Source organism: Carassius auratus, chromosome 3, assembly GCF_003368295.1.
Source record: "Carassius auratus strain Wakin chromosome 3, ASM336829v1, whole genome shotgun sequence".
In the NCBI taxonomy this organism is placed as follows: domain Eukaryota; kingdom Metazoa; phylum Chordata; class Actinopteri; order Cypriniformes; family Cyprinidae; genus Carassius; species Carassius auratus.
The window spans coordinates 18,724,728-18,749,441 of NC_039245.1; the positions used below are offsets into that span (position 1 = coordinate 18,724,728).

The 24,714-nt window shown below is 37.0% G+C and overlaps 2 protein-coding genes, 1 long non-coding RNA gene and 1 pseudogene across 4 annotated transcripts; 2 read left to right on the forward strand and 2 right to left on the reverse strand.

Moving 5' to 3' along the window:
- Nucleotides 1–6,040: 6,040 nt before the first annotated feature.
- On the reverse strand, nucleotides 6,041–17,198 carry LOC113049480 (hemoglobin subunit beta-like). Of its 2 annotated transcripts, XM_026211879.1 has the most exons (4): nucleotides 17,036–17,198; nucleotides 16,711–16,933; nucleotides 14,400–14,401; nucleotides 6,041–6,164 (listed from the first exon to the last, which is right to left on the reverse strand). In XM_026211879.1, exons 1-4 carry the CDS (start codon nucleotides 17,125–17,127, stop codon nucleotides 6,056–6,058), a joined length of 426 nt encoding a protein of 141 aa, XP_026067664.1. In that variant the 5' UTR covers nucleotides 17,128–17,198; the 3' UTR covers nucleotides 6,041–6,055. The 2 variants fall into 2 exon arrangements, with proteins under 2 accessions (XP_026067664.1, XP_026067656.1); XM_026211871.1 differs by lacking the exons at nucleotides 6,041–6,164; nucleotides 14,400–14,401 and adding an exon at nucleotides 16,351–16,589.
- Nucleotides 6,446–9,132, reverse strand: LOC113049508 (hemoglobin cathodic subunit beta-like; annotated as a pseudogene).
- On the forward strand, nucleotides 9,675–10,774 carry LOC113049514 (uncharacterized). Its single transcript, XR_003276614.1, has 3 exons — nucleotides 9,675–9,834; nucleotides 9,923–10,114; nucleotides 10,336–10,774. It is a non-coding gene; the product is annotated as an uncharacterized LOC113049514 (long non-coding RNA).
- Nucleotides 17,199–18,369: 1,171 nt separating the features above from the next.
- On the forward strand, nucleotides 18,370–19,265 carry LOC113049502 (hemoglobin subunit alpha). The gene is made up of 3 exons (XM_026211904.1): nucleotides 18,370–18,530; nucleotides 18,723–18,930; nucleotides 19,035–19,265. Exons 1-3 carry the CDS (start codon nucleotides 18,436–18,438, stop codon nucleotides 19,161–19,163), a joined length of 432 nt encoding a protein of 143 aa, XP_026067689.1. The 5' UTR covers nucleotides 18,370–18,435; the 3' UTR covers nucleotides 19,164–19,265.
- The last annotated feature ends 5,449 nt before the right edge of the window (nucleotides 19,266–24,714 follow it).

The following is a 24,714-nucleotide window of genomic DNA, read 5'->3' on the forward strand; positions in this document are numbered from 1 at the left end:
TTCATACAGATATCAAATCATTCTGAGGAAATATGCATAGTTTCACGACTTTACAACACTGTATGGGTAAAAGAAAATGTGAAAACTGTCAGACTTCTCAACTGACATGATCTCACTCTGGCCACTCTGTCTGTGTGAGGAAAGGGAGGGGGAGTGTGAGGGGGTTGGTGACTGTGAATTTTTGGTGACTGACAGTGTGTGTGGACTGTAGGGAGGGGCTGTCTGGCAGAGAGAGAGAGAGAGAGAGAGAGACCTAATCATCCCTTTAATAATCAGGAAAAAAATATCTGTATTTTAAATTGTTATTGTTTTTGTTGTTGCTAATGGTGGCGTTTTTTTCCTTTCATTACAGGTTAAGAAATCTCTTAGGCCTTATCCTTTTCTGGCAGTTTTAGGGATTTAAAAACATCCTAAGAATCCTTATTTATGCTGCAAATAATAATTTAAAACTCATTTGATACTGACCTATGACAAACTGTGACGTGACATGACATTTATTAATCTCATGGATGTAACAGTAAAACTCTTAAACTGACAGATAAAGCTGCAATGCAAGCAAAACTATTTCACAAATGCTTATAGGTTATTAAAATCATTACAAAACACTAATAAATTATTTAAGGATTTGGTAACACTGTAAAATAATGTCTAATTTGTTAACATTAGTAAATGCATTGGTAACACTTTATAATAATGGCACTCATTAGCTAAGCATTAGTAAATAGTTCATGATTATAAAGCCTTTTCGCTTAATAATAGTCATTATAAAGCAGTAATAAATCTATAAATAAATTGTTCTTGGTTTAAAAGCACATATATTACAAAGGAGATTAAAGTCTCAGTTGTCTCATAAAATAAATAAATAAATAAACACAACCCAGTTTGATTCAGAATTCAGAAATATTTATTTCAAGATGCAATAAAAGGAAACTGTACACTTAAATAGCTTTTGAGCGATTCTTGAAGGACTAGCATCACCACTTCTTGTACGATGGTTTGAGGAATATATCTTCCAGATAGTACCGCCGCTCCCTATATGCAGAGTATGCAGTATTCGCAGGGCACCAAATCCCAGAAGGGGCACCATCCCAGTTGCTCAAAAAAAAAAAAAAAAAAGAAAAAAAACATGCGCCATTCTCCCATCCGCGCTCGTGACAGATCACACCACATGTTTGCGGCTGAATGTTTGTAATTGATGGATGGACATCTATGCCTGGGTATAGGACATCAGCAATCCGGCACAGAGAAAAGAAAACTAAAGAAAGAAAAAAAAAAACAGGCATAAAGCTGTCTTGACATTGGACATTCGAGAGTCTCAAATTTAGGGACGGTCTCTAAAGTTACATGTGATATTGTTATACACTTTTCTAACGTCAGTAGCATTTGAAGAGAATGACTTTCAAAAACAACTGTAATTGTTCATCTAGGTGACAGCTATAATGCACAATTAATTTGAATGTTTGATATTTATTACAACAAACTGTAAGTCATATGTAAATTATGCTACTATTTCACATGGGCTCAAATGCAAATTTGAAGCTCAATAGCATTTGAGAAGAAAGACTTGCAGTCACAAAACAATTGTAATGTGTTCATATAGGTGATGGCTATAATGCACACCTTATAAATTTTTTATAAATATAAAAATAATGTGTTACTAAAGTTATATATATTGTTCTGTGTATGTGATTTCAAAGTCTAGATTGGTCGGATTAACCCTTTAACTGCCACATCCCTTAAAATTGTATTGTCAGAGGGTTACTGTAAATGCTTATGCCCGCTGGGCACAGTTTTCCTGATGCCACCGGGGTAGCGTTGCATTGATGGCTTGAGCCCGACATCGCTGCTTGCAGCTATATTTATTATTATTATTCTTCTTCTCCAAAATGAATCGCATTTTTGAGGGCCTAAACATGCTTGAAAAGTCATGAAACTTTGCACACACCTCAGAACTGGCGAAAATTTACGTCTGATATGGGTTTCAGAAGTGGGTGTGGCAAAATGGCTCAACAGCGCCACCTATACACGTTCAACGGTGTGCGCCTCGAGCTACGTTTCATGTACATGTATGAAAATCGGTACACACATGTAACTCTCCAATACCTACAAAAAAGTCTCTTGGAGCAAAATCCGAAACCCAACAGGAAGTCGGTTATTACTAATATTATGAGCAAATTTTGTGTCATTTTTGTCATTTCCATGCGTTGTATTTTAACGAACTCCTCCTAGAGATTCATTCAGATCAACACCAAATTTGGTATGCCTAATCTGAAGGCCTTTGCGATGTTAAATTGCGAAGCTTTTGAGTTTTCGTTAATGGGCGTGTCCGTGGTGGCCTGGCGAATTTCGATGATTCGCCATGAAACAGGAAGTTGCTATAACTCAGACATACAATGACCAATCTGCCCCAAACTTCACATGTTTGATGAGACTCCTGACCTGAACAGATTGACATGCCCATATACAGTTAGAGTAATAGCGCCACCTATTGGCAACAGGAAGTGAGATATTTTACACTGCGATGAACTACTCCTAGAAATTTTATGACATCAATGTATTTTTTGTGGTCAGTGTAATCTAAAGGCCTGTGCGATGTTAAGTTGTGAAGATCTTGAGTTTTCGTTAAAAGGCGTGTCCATGGCGCCGTCACGAAGTTCGATGTCTCGCCATGGGAATAAAATATATTATAACTCAGGCATAAAATGTCCGATGTTCCCCAAACTGCACATGTGTGATAAGAGTCCTGGCCTGAACACATCTGAAGGCCAAAATTCCATCAGATGTGGCAAAATGGCTCGATAGCGCCACCTATACACATTCAACAGAGTGCTCCTCGAGCTATGTTTCACGTACATGTACAAAAATCGGTATACACATGTAACACAGCAATACCTACAAAAAAGTCTCTTGGTACGAAATCCTAATCCAAACAGGAAGTCAGTTATTTAGAATTTTCTCTGCAAAATTGGCATTGTTTTTGCCATTTTCAGGGGTTGTACTTTAACGAACTCCTCCTAGAGATTTATTCAGATCAACACCAAACCTGGTCAGTGTAATCTTAAGCCTTTTGCGATGTTAAATTGCGAAGATCTTTAGATTTCGTTAAAGGGCGTGTCCATGGCGGCCCGGCAAATTTCGATGTTTCGCCATGAAAAAGGAAGTTGCTGTAACTCAGACATACAATGTCCAATCTGCCCCAAACTTCACATGTTAGATAAAACTTCTGCCCTTAACAGATCTACATGCCCACATTCAGTTATAGTCATAGCGCCACCTATTGGCAACAGGAAGTGACATGTTTTACGCTGCGACAAACTACTCCCATAATTTTTTTGAGATTAACATATATTTTGTGGTCAGTCTAATCTAAAGGCCTGTGCAATGTTAACTTTTGGAGATCTTGAGTTTTTGTTAAAGGGCGTTTCCATGGCGCCATGACAAAATTTGATGTCTTGCCACAGCAAGAGTAGTTGTTGTAACTCAAGCATAAAATGTTCAATCTTCCCCAAACTTCACATGTTTGATAAGAGTCCTGGCCTGAACACATCTGAAGGCCATTATTCCATTATAATGATAGCGTCACCTGCTGGCAACGGTAAGATTGGCACATATATGGGATATACTTTGATATATTCCACTAATATTTAGGACATTAAATGCATATTTCTCAACGTTCACCTTTTTACTAAAGCCACACGATGGCGGTGAGCCCGGGTGCGAGGGCCCGTTCATCGCTGCTTGCAGCTTTAATGGGACTTGTTTTTTCTCCATTTGGCTGCAGGCTGGATTCGGTCTGTTTCTGCATCAGCTTCAAATCTGGATTTAACTCTACAGACCACTGCTTGTACATACTGATGCGTTTTCTTAGGTATATATAATCTCAAGCGAATTCAGTTTGCAGCTGGACAGGTGTGGACAACTGAAGGGTTGCACTGCTTGAGAACTTACCAGAACGAAACACCTGGTGCATTTGTTGAACTGTATCTCAAATAACATTGGGAGGAAATGAACTAAACGAATTTGAGAGATATAAGCAGCATAACAAGTTATGTTAGCCTGCTCGCTAGCCAAAACCAAAACACTAAAGCAAAACAGTTACTGGTATCAATCACAAGATAATAAATCAAAATAATTTATCCACCAGTCACCTTCTGGCGCCATGTGAATATTTGCAACTAATATGACGGTTAAGATTAGCAACCGAAGATGCGTAAATAAAAGTCATCCCTTACTGACACACACACAGCATTACAACAGCTCAGTGTTTGGTGTGTTAGACTATTAGCGCCGTGGAAATACAAATGACTAGATCCAAAGGTTCCGCGTATATCCTATCGAACAAAAATGAATGAATGAACGAATGAATGAATGAATGAATGAATAAACCACACATTAATTTAAATTCAAGCTTTAAACAAAGTTTTAAACATATTTTTAATAAACTAAATACAAATACTTATTCGCTTTGTCCCAGGTTCTGAGAAAATAAACATAATTTGGTTATATATTGTCTCTTTTTATTTAATTTCCCCATTAATCATGATTTAACTGTTTTATCTCGCTTACTTCATAGGCCTGCTAAAATGTTTACACAAATATGAAAAACAGCAGATATGCTAAAAAAATATAGAGAGAGAGAGGAGAGCAGAGTATTATTCACAAACAATAAATTGTGTTCTGTTACTGATTGATTCCAAATTACATGAAAGAAATTGTATTTAGTAACGTTATCTGTTACATTACACATTTTAGGTAAAATATGTCAGACTATTTTTTTGATTACTTTTGACCCAACTTGTTTATCACATTGATTTAAATAGGATAACCTTGCCATACTGATATAAACATACAGACAGAAAGAAAATATGTTTTATTAAATTAATTCAAGGTTTCCCACACTTGGGTTCATGAGGGAACTGCAGGGGGTTCATGATTTTAATGAAAAGTTAGTAATTAATTGCATCATAAAATGTGCAATTAAAATAAACTATTTTAAAATAGCAATTAAAATAAAACACTTACTAAATTTTTTTATATTTTATTTGTTTATCTGCATGCCATGTGAACATTAACCAAAGTTAGAGAACTGTAAACATGCAAATGTGACAGTTAATGATTAAAATATGTACTATGTATATGTACTTTAAGTAAATATATTAGGTGAAAGAGATTTGGCTGACAAAAAAAAAATGTTTGGGAATCCGTGCATTACATGTAATAAAGAAATAACTTGAATTTGCATTTTTATGTGCTTGTAAGACAAAAACCTTCCAACGACACAGTATATGGTTAAATAACTACTGAGGGATAATTCAAATACAAGTTAATTTGTGATTATCGGTATTTGATGCAATGTTATCATTTAAATGTTAGTTCAGTTCTGTTTGTGTTTCCTTTGCCCGGTCTCATCAGTGTTACCCTGTGTTTGGATTATCTTTGTGTTTGATTAAAGACTTTCGAAAACTTAATCTTCATCTTTTTACATGTGTTTACAGCAGAGTATGAGAGAAGACTGCACCCTAAAGTGAAAGTATAACAGCATTTTTTTTTTTTTTGAGTGTGAGTTTTTGCTTTTTTCTGACATCATGGACCTCCCTGACATACACCTCCTGCACCATGAGAAAGGAGATCGTTCCCTGAGTCAAGGATCACATGGATGAATTCCTGTGTCTCGCTGATCCACCTTCCCAGATGACGGCTTATTCTTTTTCCTGCATGCCGGCCTGAATACTGCCACATGAGCGCAGTTGTCTGGGCAGGGTCCTCGAGGAAGCTTAACCACCTATTTGGAATGGTTGCTGAGCTCTTGTTGTGGATCTTTCTTCACCTTCGACCTCACAGATGAGGATACCACTCCCAACCCAATGCCCAGTCATTCACCACCCCACTGCGAGGAGCGAAAGCCTGAGGCTGTGAAGTCAGAACCAAAACCAGAAACAGAATTCATTGTGATCCGTTAGTCTCTTTGTTTCACCTCCTTTCAGTGGGGTTCCATCTCAGATCTGCTGGGGGTCTTCATCTCCTGGACCTGAGGAGCCTGTGGATCTGGATCATCCTAGGATGTCTCAACTCCACCTTGTCCCGGCAACCAGACACCTGCACCTGCACTCCTCCCACCCTCAATTCCGGTGTGGGCCATCGGCCATTCAGCCTCTCCAGGCTCCCTCAATTAGTCGGCTACACATGGGTCAGAGATCGCCATGGCTCCGCTGCATCATGGCTCCGTCACAACCACAACCATCTTCAGCGTCACTCCACCCCCCTTTGCTCTCTGTCTGCACAGTCCGCTCCACCTCCATCTCCGTCATTGCCTCCAGTCGTGCCCATGGTGGCGTGTGTTCCCATCATGCCTTGACTCCTTCCTCCAGTGATGCTGCCATGGAGTGCATTCCTGGCTGTGGCCTGGGTTTCCATTCGCCCTCTACTGCTCAAGAATCCTCCCTGGTCAGTCTAGTCGTCCGGTGTCATCAGTTCTTGGGTGTGTTGTCTTCTACTCAGTTCTTCTTCATTACTTCCTTATTGTGTGGACTCTAAATATTACCCATTTGCCTTCATCTTCATCTTCCATACAACCACCCGTGTGACACTACCCAGTTATATAATTTTTAATAAATAAATATTACTTATTAGGATAACAAAATCACAAGTTACTAAAACTATCAACAAAGCAATGATAAAACAGTGTAATTTCAGCTAGAAAACATAGGTTAAATAGTTTTATTCAGTTTTATTAAAACCTGTTTTAATTTCTACATGTTTGAATTGTGTACCAATAAAGAATGGACTTATTTCCCCTTTTTTATTTTCTGAACTATATTTTCTTGTAGAAATTATATTTGTTTTCTGTTGCTTTTACTCCACAACAGTCCTGCTGATTTTAATGTCACCTTCTCACAGTTGAAAAACATTGACAAAGACTTGGTGGTACAGCTTGCTATTCCTCTCTTCTCAATGTAAATTAGTTGTTCAATGCAAAAAGATAGGAACAAGCTCACAATATGTATATAAAACATAAAAAAGATGGACTCACTGAACCAGAATTATTACAACTAACAAATCTAAATTAAAGGAGAGGGACACATAAGTTCTAGTTGCCAAATATCTCACACTATGTCATTGACTGAGGTACCAGAACCCTCCTAATGTAGGCTAACAATGTCTTCACATATCTGCATGACCCACCTTGCATTAAAGAGCCTGGGACCTGCAGAGGCATACCACTATTCTGTAGCATTTCAAAACCGAATCTTGTCAGACACTATAGGTTCCCCAAGTCTGCTTATGAACTTGAGAACAAATATGATCTTTCTGATGAGTGTTTTAAGAGTAGGCTGGCTGACTTTGAGTGTAATAAAATATCACTACATAACCACTGCTAATGCTGAACATGATGGCAACTGAAATAGTCTGTTGCCAACAGAAATAGTGTCTCTGGATTTAAATCTAGATTTAAATCTAGAATGTTCTTTACGTGAACACACCTGCTTGAATAAAGTCCAGAGGGCAAATTTACATTTTATTAAAATATTTATTAGGCTATATATAAAAAATGCAACACACTTAGTTCTACACGAGGCAATATAAACAAAGGTGTCTGTTCTCTTTCGTTCTTGCTGTTTGGTTGGGAAACGTTTAAACGGCGTGGAGGTATCTAGCCCTTTTATGTTGTCTGACTAAAAACTATTCATACTTTGAAATATTATTATTACAGTATTTATTTAAAAGTCGTAGACTGCCTTAAAAATAATTAACACACTGGTAAAACAGGCTTATACTGATTTTCTCATCCTCCGAATTATACTAAAAATAAATAATTCAGAACAGGATAAGAATACAATTCTATTTTAGATTAGACAGAAATATTTTTTCTACAACAACAACCGTAGTGTTTACATCAGCAAAACCACCATAGCCTGCAAACTCAATAATAATAATAATAATAATAATAATAATAATAATAATAATAATAATAATAAAAACATAATTTAGTTTCTAATTCCAGAGTAATTAAGAGGTGCAAAGAATTTTTTTTTTACTTTTAAACTTAAAATGGTCTTTTCTGTTCTGTGTTTCTTTTTCAAAACTGCGTCACGGCATTTGCTGCTGTATCAATGCAGAAGCATCCGTTTCGATAACACGGATCAGCACAGCCCTATTTAAAGCCGTATTCCACGTGCCCCATTCATACTTTGAGCACCTGCCCCTCCAAAGGTCTCTGTACGACCCTGTACGGCAAGTCAGATCTGTATAACTGAGGTGTTATGATATCCTTATTAATTAGCTCAAACTTAGAAAATAAAGAAGCAGCATGTACCCTGAACTTATCTAGATCGACGTTGAGTTTGCCGCAGTGGAGCTTGCTGAGTTGAGAGTAAATGCCTTTGATGTTATCCAAGTTCTTCACGGCTTTGTTCGACGCATTTAGCACTGCTCTGCCATGCTCTCACACCTTGGGATTGCAGCTGCACTGGATAGGTTTCCAAAGGCACCGAAATACCGCTGAGTCAATGGATAAACAATCAGCACCCTGTCATACGAAACGAATGAAAATACATAAATCCAAAGTCTACCTAAAATACATCACTGAATGAACAACCTGGCATATAGACCAATATCATCTTTACCAACTTTCAAATGACCTTACCAGAGCCTGTGGTCCGATTTCATCAACGTTAATTTTACCCCAGACACTCGCAATAGGCTACTGTGCTCAGAATCTGACCACTCCAACATTGTGATTATCTCTGTTCTTGTTCAACAAGCGTGAATGCTGAACATAGATAGATGCTCGGGGAGTTTTTATTTATACTCGCACCCTCTGCTCCCACTCTGGCGCCGAGACTGATTGGCTGTGGGTTGTTCATATTTGGACCCGAAACGAGCTAATGCTACATTTTGATTAGAAACTGCAAATTTAGATATGTCAGCAATATATTCCAAACATCACAAAATAAGTAGGCTATGGATTTATTCATCAAAATCACGAAAGTGGATGCTTGCCCCGAGAAAAAATGAACAGCTTAATCGGTGGCAACGTATAGATGAAAAGCTCGAGTTATATCTAACGTTAAATTAACCAAAACGAACGCATCTAGATAACTGAAGTTTATAATTTGAACGTGTGCCAATTCTTTTTGCTTTATCTGGACATTCAGACCCGCTCCTCCCATTTCATAATGTTCTTAATTCGGTAAACTTTGATAATGTCCTGTCATTTTTGAGTTGCTCCACCCTTTAGGTGCCATTTGGTGTCCCCGAATGACCCCAAAGCATCTTTTAGCCAACATGCAAAGACAGTGGAGGGAATTATATCTTACTGTTATTAAAAAAAAGAAAAGAAAAAGAAAGAAAATTAATTATAGTATATTAGTATAATTACATCACATTATTCAGTGAACAGACGAATGGATTCGTAGCACTGATCTATAATATAGCCATATATAGATCAGTGATTCTTAGGCATTTTGCCTTCTTCATTTAAAAATAAATAAAATAAACAAATATAAGAAAATTAATTAATAATAAAGAAATAAATATATACCATTCAATATTTTTGATCAAATAATGAATGATTAAATCAACTGACTAAATCGCCTAAGGTTAATTGTTGTCTGATGAAGTTTGAGAGGTGGAGCTGGTGACATGTTGGGTGTGGCAGCTCCTCGCGTTATAAAAAGACCCCTTATCCTACACCTAAAACTCTGCTCTTGTAATAACAAGGTGGAAAGGAACAGAAAATGAGTTTGACAGCTAAGGATAAAGCCTTGGTCAAGGCCTTCTGGTGTAAAGTCGCCATAAGAAGTCTGATGCCAAAGGCCAAGAAGCTCTGGGAAGGTAAGAGCTCTATCTTTAAATTTGACTTCAAATACCACTAACCAAAAACTATATAAATAATACCAGCGTATTCTTCTGTTTCCCACAGAACACTTGCTGTCTACTCTCAGACTAATATATTCTTCAGTGGTCTGACTCTCTAAGCTCACCCCAGGTGAAGAAACAAATGTGATGAGAGCCATCCCTGATGCTGTGGGCAAAATGGATGATCTTATTGGTGGACTGAGCTCCTTGAGTCATCTCCATGACACCGGTTCGCCTAGATCCTGAAAACTTTAAGGTGAGAGTCTTGCTAATGTGCTGTTTATGCAGTTTTAATCCTTTTACCTGAGTAGACCTTCATTTAAGGTATTGAGCTATAGGCTACACCCAAATCAGGGTATGGAGAACTTTAAATCGAAATCAGACATACAAGATGTGAAATAAAATGTAAATTGTTAATTTCATTTACTAGTTTATTTTTCTAGATTTTGTCCCATAACATCCTCGTGACTCTTGCAGTTAAATGACTTCACCGCAGAAGTGCACGTGGCCGTGGACAAGTTCCTTGTGGCTCTGTCTGCAGCCCTCGCTGATAAATACAGACAAGCTCACCATTCCGAGGATTCTCGTTTATCTGCAAACAGAGGCACTTCAAGTAATAAAGCTAAAATATCAGATGCAATTAATAAAATCTATAACAATCAAAAAGTCTGTTCCTCATGTTTTCTGGTCGATATGAACCAAATCAGTTGCAGGGACAAACCTTTTAACCAAATCTTTTACATTCTATTAATTTTGTTTTTATTATGGCTTCTCGGAGGTAATCTGCCTATTCTCTTATTTAATCTTAAAGCACCTTGAAAACAGTATCCATGGGTTTTACTGGAGACAAAAATAATGTGATCAACGATCAACAGAAATAACCATTCTTGAGTTTAGCAAGTGGTTAAATCGATGTCAATAATTGATCATCTATGCCATTTAATCTCTTTTAAATACCATTGTTTAGTTCCAACTCAAAAACTTCTACTTAAAACTACAAAACTCAGTTGCTCAGTGCTCACATCATGCTGATGTGAACTTAAGGCCATTGTAGGCTCATTAAAAGTGATTCAGGATTCAAGTTTAGACTTTTAACCCCTTTTTGTGTTGTCATATTTAATGCTTCTGTCTGCAAATATAATTAAATGTCTTTGAATTGTAATTTAGACATTTGCCTTTTTTTATTATTGATGTGTGGTGTAACTGCTTAAATTAGATTATTTGGTTGCACTTTATTTTACAGTATGTGTGCTTACATGTACTTATAGTGTACTTACAGTGTATTTATCTAAGAAAGTTCTGGTAATACAAGGTAACTACATGGGGTGGGGTTAGGTTTAGGGGTAGGTTCAGGGTTAGTACCTAGTTACTACATTGTTATTGTAATTACTATAATAAGTACATAGTATGTACATGAGGAACAGGACTGTAAAATAAAGTGCTACCGATTAATTAATGAGCAAACCATGTAATTATTTAGATATAAAATTAAGTGACAGATGTTATTATTTCTCAATAAATAATTATACTCATCTTGTAAAACATCACTAATATGTATATATATATATATATATATATATATATATATATATGTGTGTGTGTGTGTGTGTGTGTGTGTGTGTTACATAAGAGTTCATTTGCAAAAACCATAAAAAAGAACAGATTGCTGTGCATTATTCTGTTACTGAGTGGAAAAGGAAGTAAGTTTCCTCAGATTAAAAAAGTTGCTCACACTTAAGCTATATGTGACAAATAAATATATAAATAAATAAATAGCAAGGGAAAATAACGTTTTTCACATTGAAAACCAGTAACCATTGTAAAGTTAAATTTGTGTTTAAATTTAAGAATGAAATAATTTACCTGTTGAGAGTGTGTTGAGGAGTAGTTGGATGACTGAGCTCCACAGAATCAGTAGCTCTGGGCTGAGTCTCCCAAAACCTTCTTAACTCTACGTTGTTTTTAAGTAATGCCTTGAGTTGTACCCATTGATCATAGAACATATATAGATCAGTGGTTGTACCTGATTTTGTAAAAGTTCCACACAAGTTCGTTGCGTTCTAACAGGAAATAGGTCTTTATTTAAAATCAACACTTTTATAAAAAAAACACCTCTTTCTCACATAAAGCAGAATGAATAATCGATCCTCGAGTCATTGATATTAACAAATTCAGCACCACTGCCATGGACAGCACCTGGTAACATATATATCGCACAAAACAAGGTATATCTTAAGCAGCCTCCTAAAGTATAGTTCGGGAAACACATGTATACTCTATTTAATTAAGACATAGCGTGTCGTCCTAGCGTGATAAGAGACAAAATTATGGGAAAACACAGCTCATGTCGATCCGTGTGTGGATCCGTGCACACTATAATGGCTAATATTGCCCACAGTCCATTGCACTTTGACAAACAATTAGGTTGAGAACTACAAACACGAAGAAAAAGCATTAAAAAACCTACAAACATGGTGGATGCGCGCGACCTACGGCTAAAGGAGAGCGGTTTGAGTTTGAGTTAAAATTAACCTGGTAAAAATAAATATATATTTATTTAATGTTATGTGTTATATTTCGTCTCCAACAGTAATTGAAACTTTTATACATGAGGTTCCATTTATGCCAAAATTCCGTTTGTTCGTTAACTTTTAAATGCGTCATTATGCAGAAAATTTCTCTGAGTTCTCTGCATGAAGAACCACGGCTCGCAGATCGACGTGTTACTTTTCTCTCCTTTATGTTAAAAAGTTAAATGAAATTAAATTTGGGGGATGCTAACTGTTGACAAGATTATTGACAGGCCAGTTTACAGTGTGACAGGGTGCATGTAACTATGCGACAGAGCATCTGTTAAAGGGATAGTTCACCCCCCCCCCCCCCCCCAAAAAAAATTAAAGGCGCAGTTTGTAAAGCTTAGCGGCATCTAGCTGTGAGGTTCCTAACAGCAACCAATGGCTTAGTCCCCCCTCACCCCTCCCTTTAGAGAAGCTATGGTGGCCAACACAGGTAAAGATGTCATGGCTTAAGACAGCAGAGAGCAATGAGATTTCTTTACAAAGGTAATTCAAGGAATTATAATTGGTTGAATATTAAATAAATCGATAGTATTGCGAATGCTAATGTACTTGTTCATCACTGTGTCCGTGTTTTAATCGGAAGAACAACAAAGTGATGAAACACACTCTGTAGAGCAGTTTGTCCATTTAGGGCTACTGTAGAAACATAGTGGCGACTTCCATGCAAGGGGACCCATGGTGTATGTAGATAGAACTCAATCTAGACACACCTGAGCGCATCCTCTTGTGCTCAGCAGCAGGTGTGAGGTGTCTTCTTCTTCTTGCTTTATGGCTGATTGCAGACTTATAAGCATTACTGCCACCTCTCTCTCAAATGGATCATTGACACTATCTACAGTCTCAATTATGAGTGTCAGTGGTCCACTTGAGAGATAGGTGGCGGTAGTTCACACTCAGTTCTTTTTTTTTTTTTTTTTTTTTTACTCTCACTTCTCTTTAGATGCAATCTCTGTCATAGATGTAATCACAGAGACAAAGGACAGAAGCTCCAATTGGACTGTCTCAACACATTTGAGATATAGATACAACAAATCACCAAGTTTTTATTTACAGAGAACAAAGAAATAACAAAAAGGGTATTAACTTCAGAAGGGGGCAAGGCCAAAATAACAAACATAAATTATGTTGTTATTATATTATATTGTTATTATATTCACTGTTTTAGAGAAGAGTGCAATTGAATATGCTAATATTAAGTGGATTTTCATGAAAAATAAATCAGAACTGAAAACAAACACTGGTTTAAAAAAAAATGTCCAAACAGCCATGCTATTAGAGCATTTATTGTTTTATCTTTCATCATTTACATCTATTTTTGCATTTGATGTTGATTGTTGTTACTTAATATTGCCATCATACCAACTGAGAATTTATTGAAATTATTTTAAATCCAGTTGAGGTATCTATCTGACATGTTATGACATAACATTTATGTTTTATATAAAGTCTTTAGGGCAGTAAGCTATGATGTTTTTAAATAAATTGCTTGCAAACCTTGCAAAGGTTATGTATAAATCATCCAAGCACCAAAATCCTGGCCATTTCTACAGTCTAAATTTCATTAACATTGCTAAATATTATTAAAAAATAATAGTGGGCCATGGTTCTCAACCAGAAAAGGATGGCATGTCCCTTTCATGTTGGTGAGGAGCTCCTGCCTCAAGTGGAGGAGTATCTTGGGGTCTTGTCCAGGAGTGAGGGAAGGATGGAGCGGGAGATTGACAGGCGGATAGGTGCAGCTTCTGCAGTGATGTGGTCGATGTACCTGTCTGTCAAGGGTGAAGAAGGAGCTGAGCTACGTTCCTACTCTCACCTGTGGTCATGAGCTGTGGGTCATGACCAAAAGGACAAGATCCTGGATACAGGCGGCCGAAATGAGCTTTCTCTGCAGGGTGGCTGGGCGCTCCCTTAGAGATAGGGTGAGGAGCTCTGCCACTCGGGAGGATCTCAGAGTAGAGCCACTGCTCCTCCACATCGAGAGGAGCCAGCAAAGGTGGCTTGGGCATCTGTTTTCCGGATGCCTCCTGGACGCCTTCCTGGGAAGGGGTTTTAGGCACGTACCACCGGGACGAGGCCCCGGAGAAGATCGAGGACACGCTGGAGGGACTATGTCTCTCGGCTGGCCTGGGAACTCCTCGGTGAGAGGAGAGACACGTTTTAAGTGCGCGCACTCTCTACGGGCGAGAGCAGAAAGGAAATCGCGTGGGAGCGGAAGAGATTCGCGCAATGATGAGCTCTGGACATTTGTAATTAAAATAATGCCATGATAATAAAGTCTTTCCAAGTCACAGGGCTCTTATTATTATAATTGCAGCTTCTGCCATGATAGCCAGTTTTATTAGTGCACACTGCACATATAGGCCTAAACTGTGCTGTAACTGCCATCTTTCATTTAGCCCAAATATTCGCTGTATCGCTGCTATAGTTTGACCAAACTCCCCACCATAATCATTCCCTATATAAGACTCCTGAAGCCTTTACTGTCTTAAGGTTTGTCAGCTGATGTAGGCCTTCTCTGGATAAAAATGTAAAAACTAACATCCATCAGTCGAATGACAAGTTTTATTCTTGGTAAACACATTAGTTAATTGCTGGGTGTATTTTTTATTTTTCGAGTGTAGCCTACATTTTGACTGCAGTCGTATGTGCCTTTTTATTTCGACAGAGCTGGACAATACGGAGACTACAAAAAGCAAAATAACTGTCACTGTATTAAAAATTAGATGCAATAAAACTAAAACACAAAGGATGCGGAGCAAATTGAAAGTAACTCGAGGTTCAGAGTTAAATTTATAGCTAAATTTGAGATCCTTTAAAAACGTTTATGGCAAAATGGCTCAATAGAGTTTAATATGGAACTTGGAATGATGTTTATATTATTTTATAAGAGTCAAAAGGCACAAAAACAGCATATTGTTCAAGGATTGCAACTAATGTTTATTATTAAAATAAATTACGTTTTTTATATTTGCAATTCAATTTGCAAAAACAAAGAAACTGAATGAAACAATTATATTTATAAAAATAACAGTGCACGCTTATTTTGAAGCTATACAGCTGCTGGAGGTTGTGATAAATTTAATTTCTTTTATCAATGAATTCAAGCGGTTAACACCCACAGTCTGCACATCTATCATAACTGTCTCTGAAAGGTTTTCATTTGGAAACAAGTTGCTGACTCATTAAGTCAAGTCGAAAACTTACAAAAAGTTAAGAACCCAGCGAAAGCATGTTGCATATCAGGATTAATTCCCTAAATTGTCATCAAGAACATGTTTCTTTTTAAGAGTTTGATTTTGGTTATACTTCTGGTCTTGCGTTTCTCAATGACGATCTTGGCGCTCAAGAGCTTTTTCTACGAGTCGTAGACGTTCTTTAATATCGTTTGTAATTGTTTCACGTGGGTTTCCCAAAAATGCGCTAAAAAAAACACAATCGCACATAGCCCCGCTTTAAGTGCTAGGAGTCGCTATCCGTTTGTCAAGTGTTGAAATCTCAATTTATAGAATGGCCTGTAATTGTAGTAGGCTACACGCTCGTTTATAATATAATATAATATAATATAATATAATATAATATAATATAATATAATATAATATAATATAAGAAACAAGCAATAAAGTGTACAATAAAGTGCAATCAAATGTTTTAATTATGATCACATTGCACTTGAATAAATGTAAAGGTGTAATCTGCGGAATGATAATTCTGTCTTTACGATGCACGTAGGGATTTACGATTAGAGCACTCGTAGATCTACGAAGATTTTCAAGTACTACTTAAATTATGATGGTTTTGGGATACGCAAGTCTAAGATGATTCATGTGATCTTTTTAATATCAATTTAAGATTTTGAGAAGTGCAGCCCTGGCCAATGCTTTCTATGAATAAATGGAAGCAAACAACATTAAAGTGCTTTTAACATTATTTTATTGATCTTATTTTATAAGAGTTAGATCTTTGTGTGAACAGCTCCCGCAATCTTCTGCAATACAGCTGGTGTTCATTGGTGATGAGACTCTAGTGGTACTGTCTGCACAGGGCGGAAACGACGACAGACAGAAACTTCTGCCAGGCCTCCTGGACGTCAGCATTGAAGCCAGAGGGGCCGAACTTCATGGCAGCGCACACGGTGATGCAGTCAGCCAAAAGCTGTAAAACATGAGATCCATTTAGTGGGTGTTTTTCGATCAAGTTGATTTAACATAATATGAGCACAATCGTTTTCTATATTTACAACCCGCAAATATTAGTTTTATTTTCTCAAACCTACCCTGAAGTTGTCGGGATCCACATGCAGTTTCTCAGAGTGCATCACACTGAGTGGCGCATAGGTGGCCTTGATGTTATCCATGTTCTTGATGGCTCTCTCCAGACCACCCATCACAGTCCTGCCGTGAGCTGCCACCTTGGGGTTACCCATGATCGCAGCGGGGCTTGACAGGTTCCCAAAGGAGGCGAAATATCTCTGAGTCCAGGGATACACGATCAGACACCTTAAATAGACAGAATCATGAAGAACAGCATTAAATAAACTGCGCAGCTGACATCATCTAACACGAAGATTGTGTCTATTAAAGAATGTGATGCAATGATACCTGGCCAGGGCCTGAGGTCCGAGTTCGTCGGGATTGAGCTTTCCCCACAGGCCAATGATGGCACTACGCTCAGCATCTGTCCACTCAACCATGTCTACGTTTCAAGGTGTCCTTAGGTACTTGCTTAAGTCCAGTAGGAATCACTAGTAGAAATTCAGAAACCGGAGTTTAATTTATTGACTTGATGTGTCTCCGCCCAATAAAAGATGCACATTCTAATTGGATAATTTCTCTGAGCAGATGACGCACATGTCTGGACATCACTGATCGGACCCCGTCCAAAAATGTTGTTTTGTGAGATGTCTTAACTCCTTAACTGTCACATAGACGTGAAAGTGCACTATCCAAAATTTAATGTATATAATTCATGAACAAAAACATTTTGATGTACCATTTCCATGGCAATCCAATGTCTAATTTTAAAATGGGTTTCAAAGGATACATTTTTTGACATTTTAAATTTTCAATTGATATATAATTTCTTATAATTTCTAAAGTGTCATAGAGAAAAATGCAACTAAGAATACTTTCTGTGAGAAAAGTCAGAACTCCTGTAATGATAGATTTTTTAGGTGCGTTCTTGTCATAAATTAATATATTACTTTTCCTACATAATTTTTAACAAACAAAAAATGTGTAACATATCTATTTAGGAGTCTTATAACTTTCCAACAGTATATAGTTTGTAATGATTAGATTAGGATATAATTGAAAAATAGGGAGGTAACCAGGCGTCCCACAGAGGAAACGGGTGACAGGTTAATAAAACATAAACAGGTTTTTTTTCTGCCAATTTTTTCTGATCAAATTTGCACAACGCTTATAACCACTATGTTACCATAAACAAACGTTCATAACAATAAAATGTAGACATTTTCAGTGAAATAGCAAAATATCAAAGCACCGTTAGAAAAAGGTATTTTGATTATAATGCATGGCCAGATGAATGCAATTATGTTACAAACTTTTCAACTGATGATGAATAATTTTATTAGACACATCATCCTTTCAAAGAGTTGCTGTTTTTTGCACCTTCATTTATCAACGTTTTGGGGAAAAAAAATAATTGGGTTCATTTCATTATGATGTTAATTCTGATTCATAAGTTTAAAATGATGATTGAGAGAAAATAAAATATCAAATATCTTGATTTGCATATAGCGCGTGTAGGGTGTGAATAGAAAATCCTTATCTTAATTAAAAGAGAGGCACAAAATTGGCACGTTTTTGATTGGACACCACAGGTTGGGCATCAGCAGTAATGCGTTTGAGGGGTGTGGTTTGGACCGAGTTCATGGGTGTGACCTTCTTTAGTTTTATATAAAAAGTGGGACAAAATCCCGTTTTCTCCAACAGCTTTTTCTGAAGAGAACCTAACTTGAGAAAAAGAAGACGCAGCCATGTCTCTCTCTGATAAGGACAAGTCTATTGTGAAGGGCTTGTGGGCTAAGATTAGCCCCAAGGCCGATGAAATCGGCGCTGAAGCCTTCGGCAGGTAATACTGGACTAGGCTACTGTCTTCCTATTTAGGTTAAGATTAGCTACTTATTGACCGGTCTATATAGAAACATCCGCGTTAACTTTGCTAAATAACATAAAAATATAATGTTTTCATTTATTCGATTACCTTAAAGTAACCTATAATGTTTAGATCATCGGAATTATGATTGTTCTCATTTCGTTTCAGAATGCTGACCGTCTACCCTCAGACCAAGACCTACTTCTCCCACTGGGCTGACCTGAGCCCTGGGGGTGCTCAAGTGAAGAAGCACGGCAAGGTTATCATGGGTGCTGTCGGCGATGCCGTATCAAAAATAGACGACCTTGTGGGAGGTCTGATGGCCCTGAGCGAACTTCATGCTTTCAAGCTGCGTGTTGACCCGGCCAACTTCAAGGTAAACCATGACAAAACAATTTATCACAGTAACTTAGTGTAAATAAGTTTACTCATAATGGGCAGTGTAGGATGGTAATGTGTTTCTGTTTCTTCCTTTTCTAGATCCTCGCACACAATGTCATTGTGGTCATCGGCATGCTCTTCCCTGGAGACTTCACCCCAGAGGTTCATATGTCAGTTGACAAGTTTTTCCAGAACTTGGCCCTGGCTCTTGCTGAGAAGTACCGCTAAACATCTAGTGGGCATTCATACGCTACACTGTGCGGCACCCCTAAGCAACTCAAGTGTGATGTCTGAATAACATTTCTCAATAAAAGGCACAGAATTAAACGAGTCATGTCTTATTTGTATCAATAGGATATTTTAATTGGTGGTCATATGTGTGAAAGCCTATAAGCTATCCTTAAAATTATAAATATTTACCAACTGTTTTTAATTTTTGATTCAAATTTTACTTAGGCTACTTTCACATAAACCCTGAACTCTTGGTTCATTAACATTTTATAATAGCTGTTATCGGTTCCAAAAACGGAACCAACCTGAATAAATTCAGATAACTCAAACTACGGTTACCTTTATGGATTTAGCAGAAGCTTTTTTCCCAAAGTGACTTACAAAAGGGGAACAAAGGCTGATGTTTTCAACAGAGCGCCGCATCCAGGCGTCACCATTGAAACAGACGCTCAGAGGAAGCACCATACTTTACATGTTGTTAATGGCTATTTACATTCGTGTGCATATGGCCACCTGGGTGATTGTTCAGACGTTTTTAATCTTATCCCAGCATCCACCGAGTGTCTAAATAACGCAAGATTGACTTTGGACATCATATTGACTTTGGACAGCTATTGTCCATATGCTGTTTATGTGGGTTTTTGACACAACCGATAAACAGCAAAACATCAACGTCTGCTGACGAGGTTATTTGGAATATTTAACATTGACATTAGACGTTGAATTTACATTGAATTTTGGTCACCTGACGTCGCAGCCGAAATGTAACCAAATATCATCGTCTTATTGTGTGCCTGCTGGGATCAATGAACATTTAATAGCCTACTTATTTTTATTACTGTGCACAAAATGATGTTGTTTATCTGATAAAGTAATACAAAGAAAGATTGGTTAAACTAACATCAGTCTCCTTGCAAAGATAATTTGCCCGTATGTTTACCTATATATTTAAACGTTTTGCTTCCACATTTATTGCTTCCATTTGTTGTGTCCCTTTGCAAATGTACAAACATAAAAAAAGGCCTAAAACAAATATTTGTGTGTGTTTGTGTGTGTATTGTGTGTACTGAACTAAACTGGTCTCACATCACAAATGAAGCTAATCTGAAGAACGTATAATTGTTTATAATAGAGGGAACCAGAAGTTGAAAAATCATTTCAGAATGAAAACAGCTAACAGTGGTCCAAAATACAGTGGCCCAAGTCATGACAGGAGACAAGATTTGAACTATAGTGGGTTTTTAAAATAGCATATACATAGCCTAATTCATCATAATAACACGGTTCATAATCGGTATTGATTATTAGTATAAAAACAACATAAATTCAAATTCAATACAATATCTGCTGTGTCCGAGGGTGTTTAGAGTATAGGCCACATATAATCCAACGCTACCTCACGACCAATTCGTAGTATTTTACGAGGTGGCTTATTCGTACGAATTTTAAAGACCTCACTCGTACGATTTAATGCAATTTGTCTAAACCCGAATGAGAAATATGATTTTGACAGGATTCTTAAAAAATGTTAAGCGTCAAAAATATGAAAAATTCTCTACTGTCTACTGTAAAAAGCTGAGAAAGTTGACTTTAAAATACCTACAAATAATTCATTTTTCCTAATAATTAAGACTTTTAATCGGGGTTTTTATTTATTTATTTATTTTATTTTATTGGCATATGCCTATACTATCTGCATTTACAGAATGTAAGTACAATTTCAAAGCAGCCTACTTTTTACCACAAAACAACAACAACAACAAAAAAACATTATATATGAGTGTAAGTGTAACTTGTGAATTGACACTAATTATTTGGCAGGTCTTCTGTAGGGTGGACCAGGGATGAGTTTAAACTGTTTGAAATTAGCTTCTGACGTGAAATCACTATCACAAACAAGCACCAGCTTATGCTTCTCGTGACAGCAGGACTTCAGTCTCTGTGAACAAATATAATGAATTTACAAGATTAAAATAGTGGGGTTCAGAAATAGAAAACTGAAAACAATCTGAATCAACAGGCTATTGCTGATTTGGATATGCCATCCGAATAAGCTTAACATTTCATTAGACTATCAGGACTGAACAAATGGAGAGGATTGAAACAAGTTGTAACCGTACTTGACCTAAAAGATTGAACATAACGTAGGCTACATTTGCCAAAATTGTAAACGTGCCTCGTAAATGTTATTTTTTTTTATAGTTATTAAATATTTTGCGTAGCTGCTTTATTTTTTCTTAACGGGAGGATGGGTGTGGTGGGACATTGTACAATATTTATTTTGAGTAAGTTCATTTGATACCCACAATATATTCTAACCCGATCTCATGAACGTGCATATAAACAGTAAGCCATATAAATACTAAAACTCGTTGTATTGATACACAAGAATGGACTTTGGCGTGCATATGCTGCTACGTGATGGATAGGTTTAGGGTTGTGGGGTAGATGCGTAGCCTATCATATGTGCGCAAAACCTGCCTATCACAAGAACGCCAAAATAATGCGTATCATATGCACTCGAAAACTGCGTATCATATGCACGCCAAACACAGGCGTATCATATGCATGCCAAAATCCATTTTTGAGTATCAATACCACGAGTTTTCGTTTTTATTTGACGTGTTATTTATACGCATTTTCATAAGACTGGGATCCAACAAAGCTTGTATCACCCTATACATATATAAGAAGACAAAGGCAACAACAAATAAGTTTATCCAGTGCCCAATTCCTGTTTTCAGATTAAACATGCCCACTGGGGATCGTGAGATAATTTATTTCTTTTTTATCACGATTTATCACAGAATTCAGGCAGTGAACACCCATTCTCTCTATGAGCTTATTAAATATATTATAGAACCTGCAGAGAAAATATGTAGTAAACAGCTCATAAAAAAAGAAATGGGAAAAAAAAATCTCTGAAAGTTTTTTTTTTTTTTTTGTGTTCCTGCAGTGTAGGCTGCAGGTTATTTAATATAAGGGCTGTCGATATTTTAAATATTTGGTTCGCACAATTTTCATTAGGCTATTTTATCGAAAATAATAAAGGAAGAAACATAATAGGTTGTATCTTAACATTTCGCAAAGCCTATTTACGAAACAGCAAAATATATATTGCCTGTTTTTAGATTTCCGTTAGTCCCAAACCCAAAGGAGCCTCTGTTTGTGTCCGTAAAGAAACTGTGCGAAAACACTAGACTCATAATAAGTCTACTAAAATATTTGAGAAGTGGCTGTCAACCTGTAATGTGCTGGTGGAAACTAGAGATATGTTAACCCGGTTTGATGCCCTGGGCTGGGTTTCCTAATAACGATGGATTTTAGCTCTAAAGAACGCTTGCCGAAATTCCACGTGCGTTTCCAGACAAAAATTTAGGATAGGCTACTTAACACGAACACGCCAAAACGCGTTCTACGTGCTACTTCTAAAGAGTCGCTGTTCATTTGTCAAGTTCTGAAATATTACCTTAGAATCTCTCCTTGAACCTAATAGTCGTCATCTGATGATTAGAAAAAAAAAACCATAAAGATGAAATTAATGTTCTTCTGAAGGAAGTAGAGCAAAACAAATGTCATTTTCAGCAGATTTAAGGGACACCATACAAAAAGTAAAAACAAAACATATGAGAGGACTTGTCTTTGCTACAGAGTTAACATCAACCATGGGTGTTAAGAGACCAGGGAAGGAGGTCAGAAAGTGGCAGGACTTTGTAAAAATAAACAAAAACAGGTAGTTAGACCAATGACTCTCCCCTTCTTGCAGCATATGAAGAAAAAGTCCTGTCAATACTTCAGATGGCATTTGTGGTGGTATTGACCATCACGGATGAGTAGGGATACCTCAGCCTGAGCCGATGTCAAGTCCTATGCTCAGAGAAACTATTTAATAACTACAGTTTCACCTGCCATCTCCCAACACTAACCATCTCCTAGTCCTCCAAACAAACCTCTCAGGCCTCAGCCCACAGCCACAACACCTCAGTTTGAGAAGGTCTGTGATTGTAGTCAGGATTGTAGTTTGTGAAGCTGGAGAGATGTCTTGAAAGACATTAGACAATGTATTTAAGAGGCCAATAAGAGGAACAGCAATCTCCAACAGCAGCTCATTGACTTCAAAAAGGCCAAGCTGCCTTTGGAGACTTACACTGAATTGACACTGAGTTTCTGAATTGAATGACTAATGGTTGATGGATATTTTTAAACATAAACATATAAGTTTAGATATTATTAATATATAACATGTATATATTAAGGGTGATAGTAACACAAATGTACTTCATCCAGCCAATATATTTCTACAGGTACAGACAAAACTACAAAATCACACTGAATACTTGAATAAAGTGTAAATGCAATCTGCCAGTTGTCCTGCAGGTGACCTCATAACTCTGTCTTCTTGCGATGCACGAGGGCTATCAGGGCTTTAAGATTACTCCAGAGAGCACTCGTAAATCTACGATGATTTTCAAATGCTTGCTAAGTTACGATGCTTCTGGAAACGGACCGTTGTACTAAGATCATTCACATGAACGTTTTCACGACCTTCTTAGGCTTGCGATGATTTTGAGAAACGCAGCCCTGTGCATTTGTTATTGCCATCATGTAATATGCTATAGACCACTTCAGCAGATGTAAACTTATTAATCAGTTATTAGGAATTACATTTACATTAGTAGGTGCTTAATTATAGGCTAGGATTTCTTTCCTGTTTGTATTAACAGAAGACTAACAGTGACATATATATATAATAATAAAAATGGTTAATAGGTCTATTACAAATGTAGCTAATGTGTATATTTATATATTAAAATATGGTTAATTTTTTTCATTTCCCTGAATATAGGCTATCTTTTATATCAAATAAAATGTGTTAGAGCAAGAGAGAGCGAGAGCGAGAGAGAGAGCGAGAGAGAGAGAGAGAGAGAGAGAGAGAGAGAGAGAGATTGACGCCCCCTGCTGGTTACATTTATATCTGTTTTGTTCTGATCTGTTTAATTTCAGATTTGTTATAAGTATATGTTAATACACGTGGACAGCAGGGGTCGCTAAAAGACTTCAGTTTGTGATGCATGACTTAAATATTACAAACATGTTAATATTAGACTGCCTAGAGGTTATCAGAATATAATCTGTTGCCAAATTTGGTAATGAAAAACGTTCTACGCATGTTCCAAAATGTACGGTTTTTTATAGGCTAATAAATTAAGGATACATTTACGGAAATACGGAATTTTAGATAAACAATTACTCGAATTATATTATGATTCAGGAAACTGTCATATCAAATACAAAAGTCACTAGGCTATGTTTGATTTGGTAAATAGGCCTATCCTGTAGCCTGCAGCTCTCATGGGGGAAACCATCACATTATGAGCAATTATTTGTCTGTTAAACACGTCAAGAAAAAACGGAGAAGATCGGAGAAAATTAGAAAAAATGTTTCTCTTGTCAGAATTGTCTCTGTTCAGAATTTCATATGTGGCCTATAAAATATGTTTTAATATGTATAGTATCTGTCATATGTAGCTATTTATTATTTAGCCTA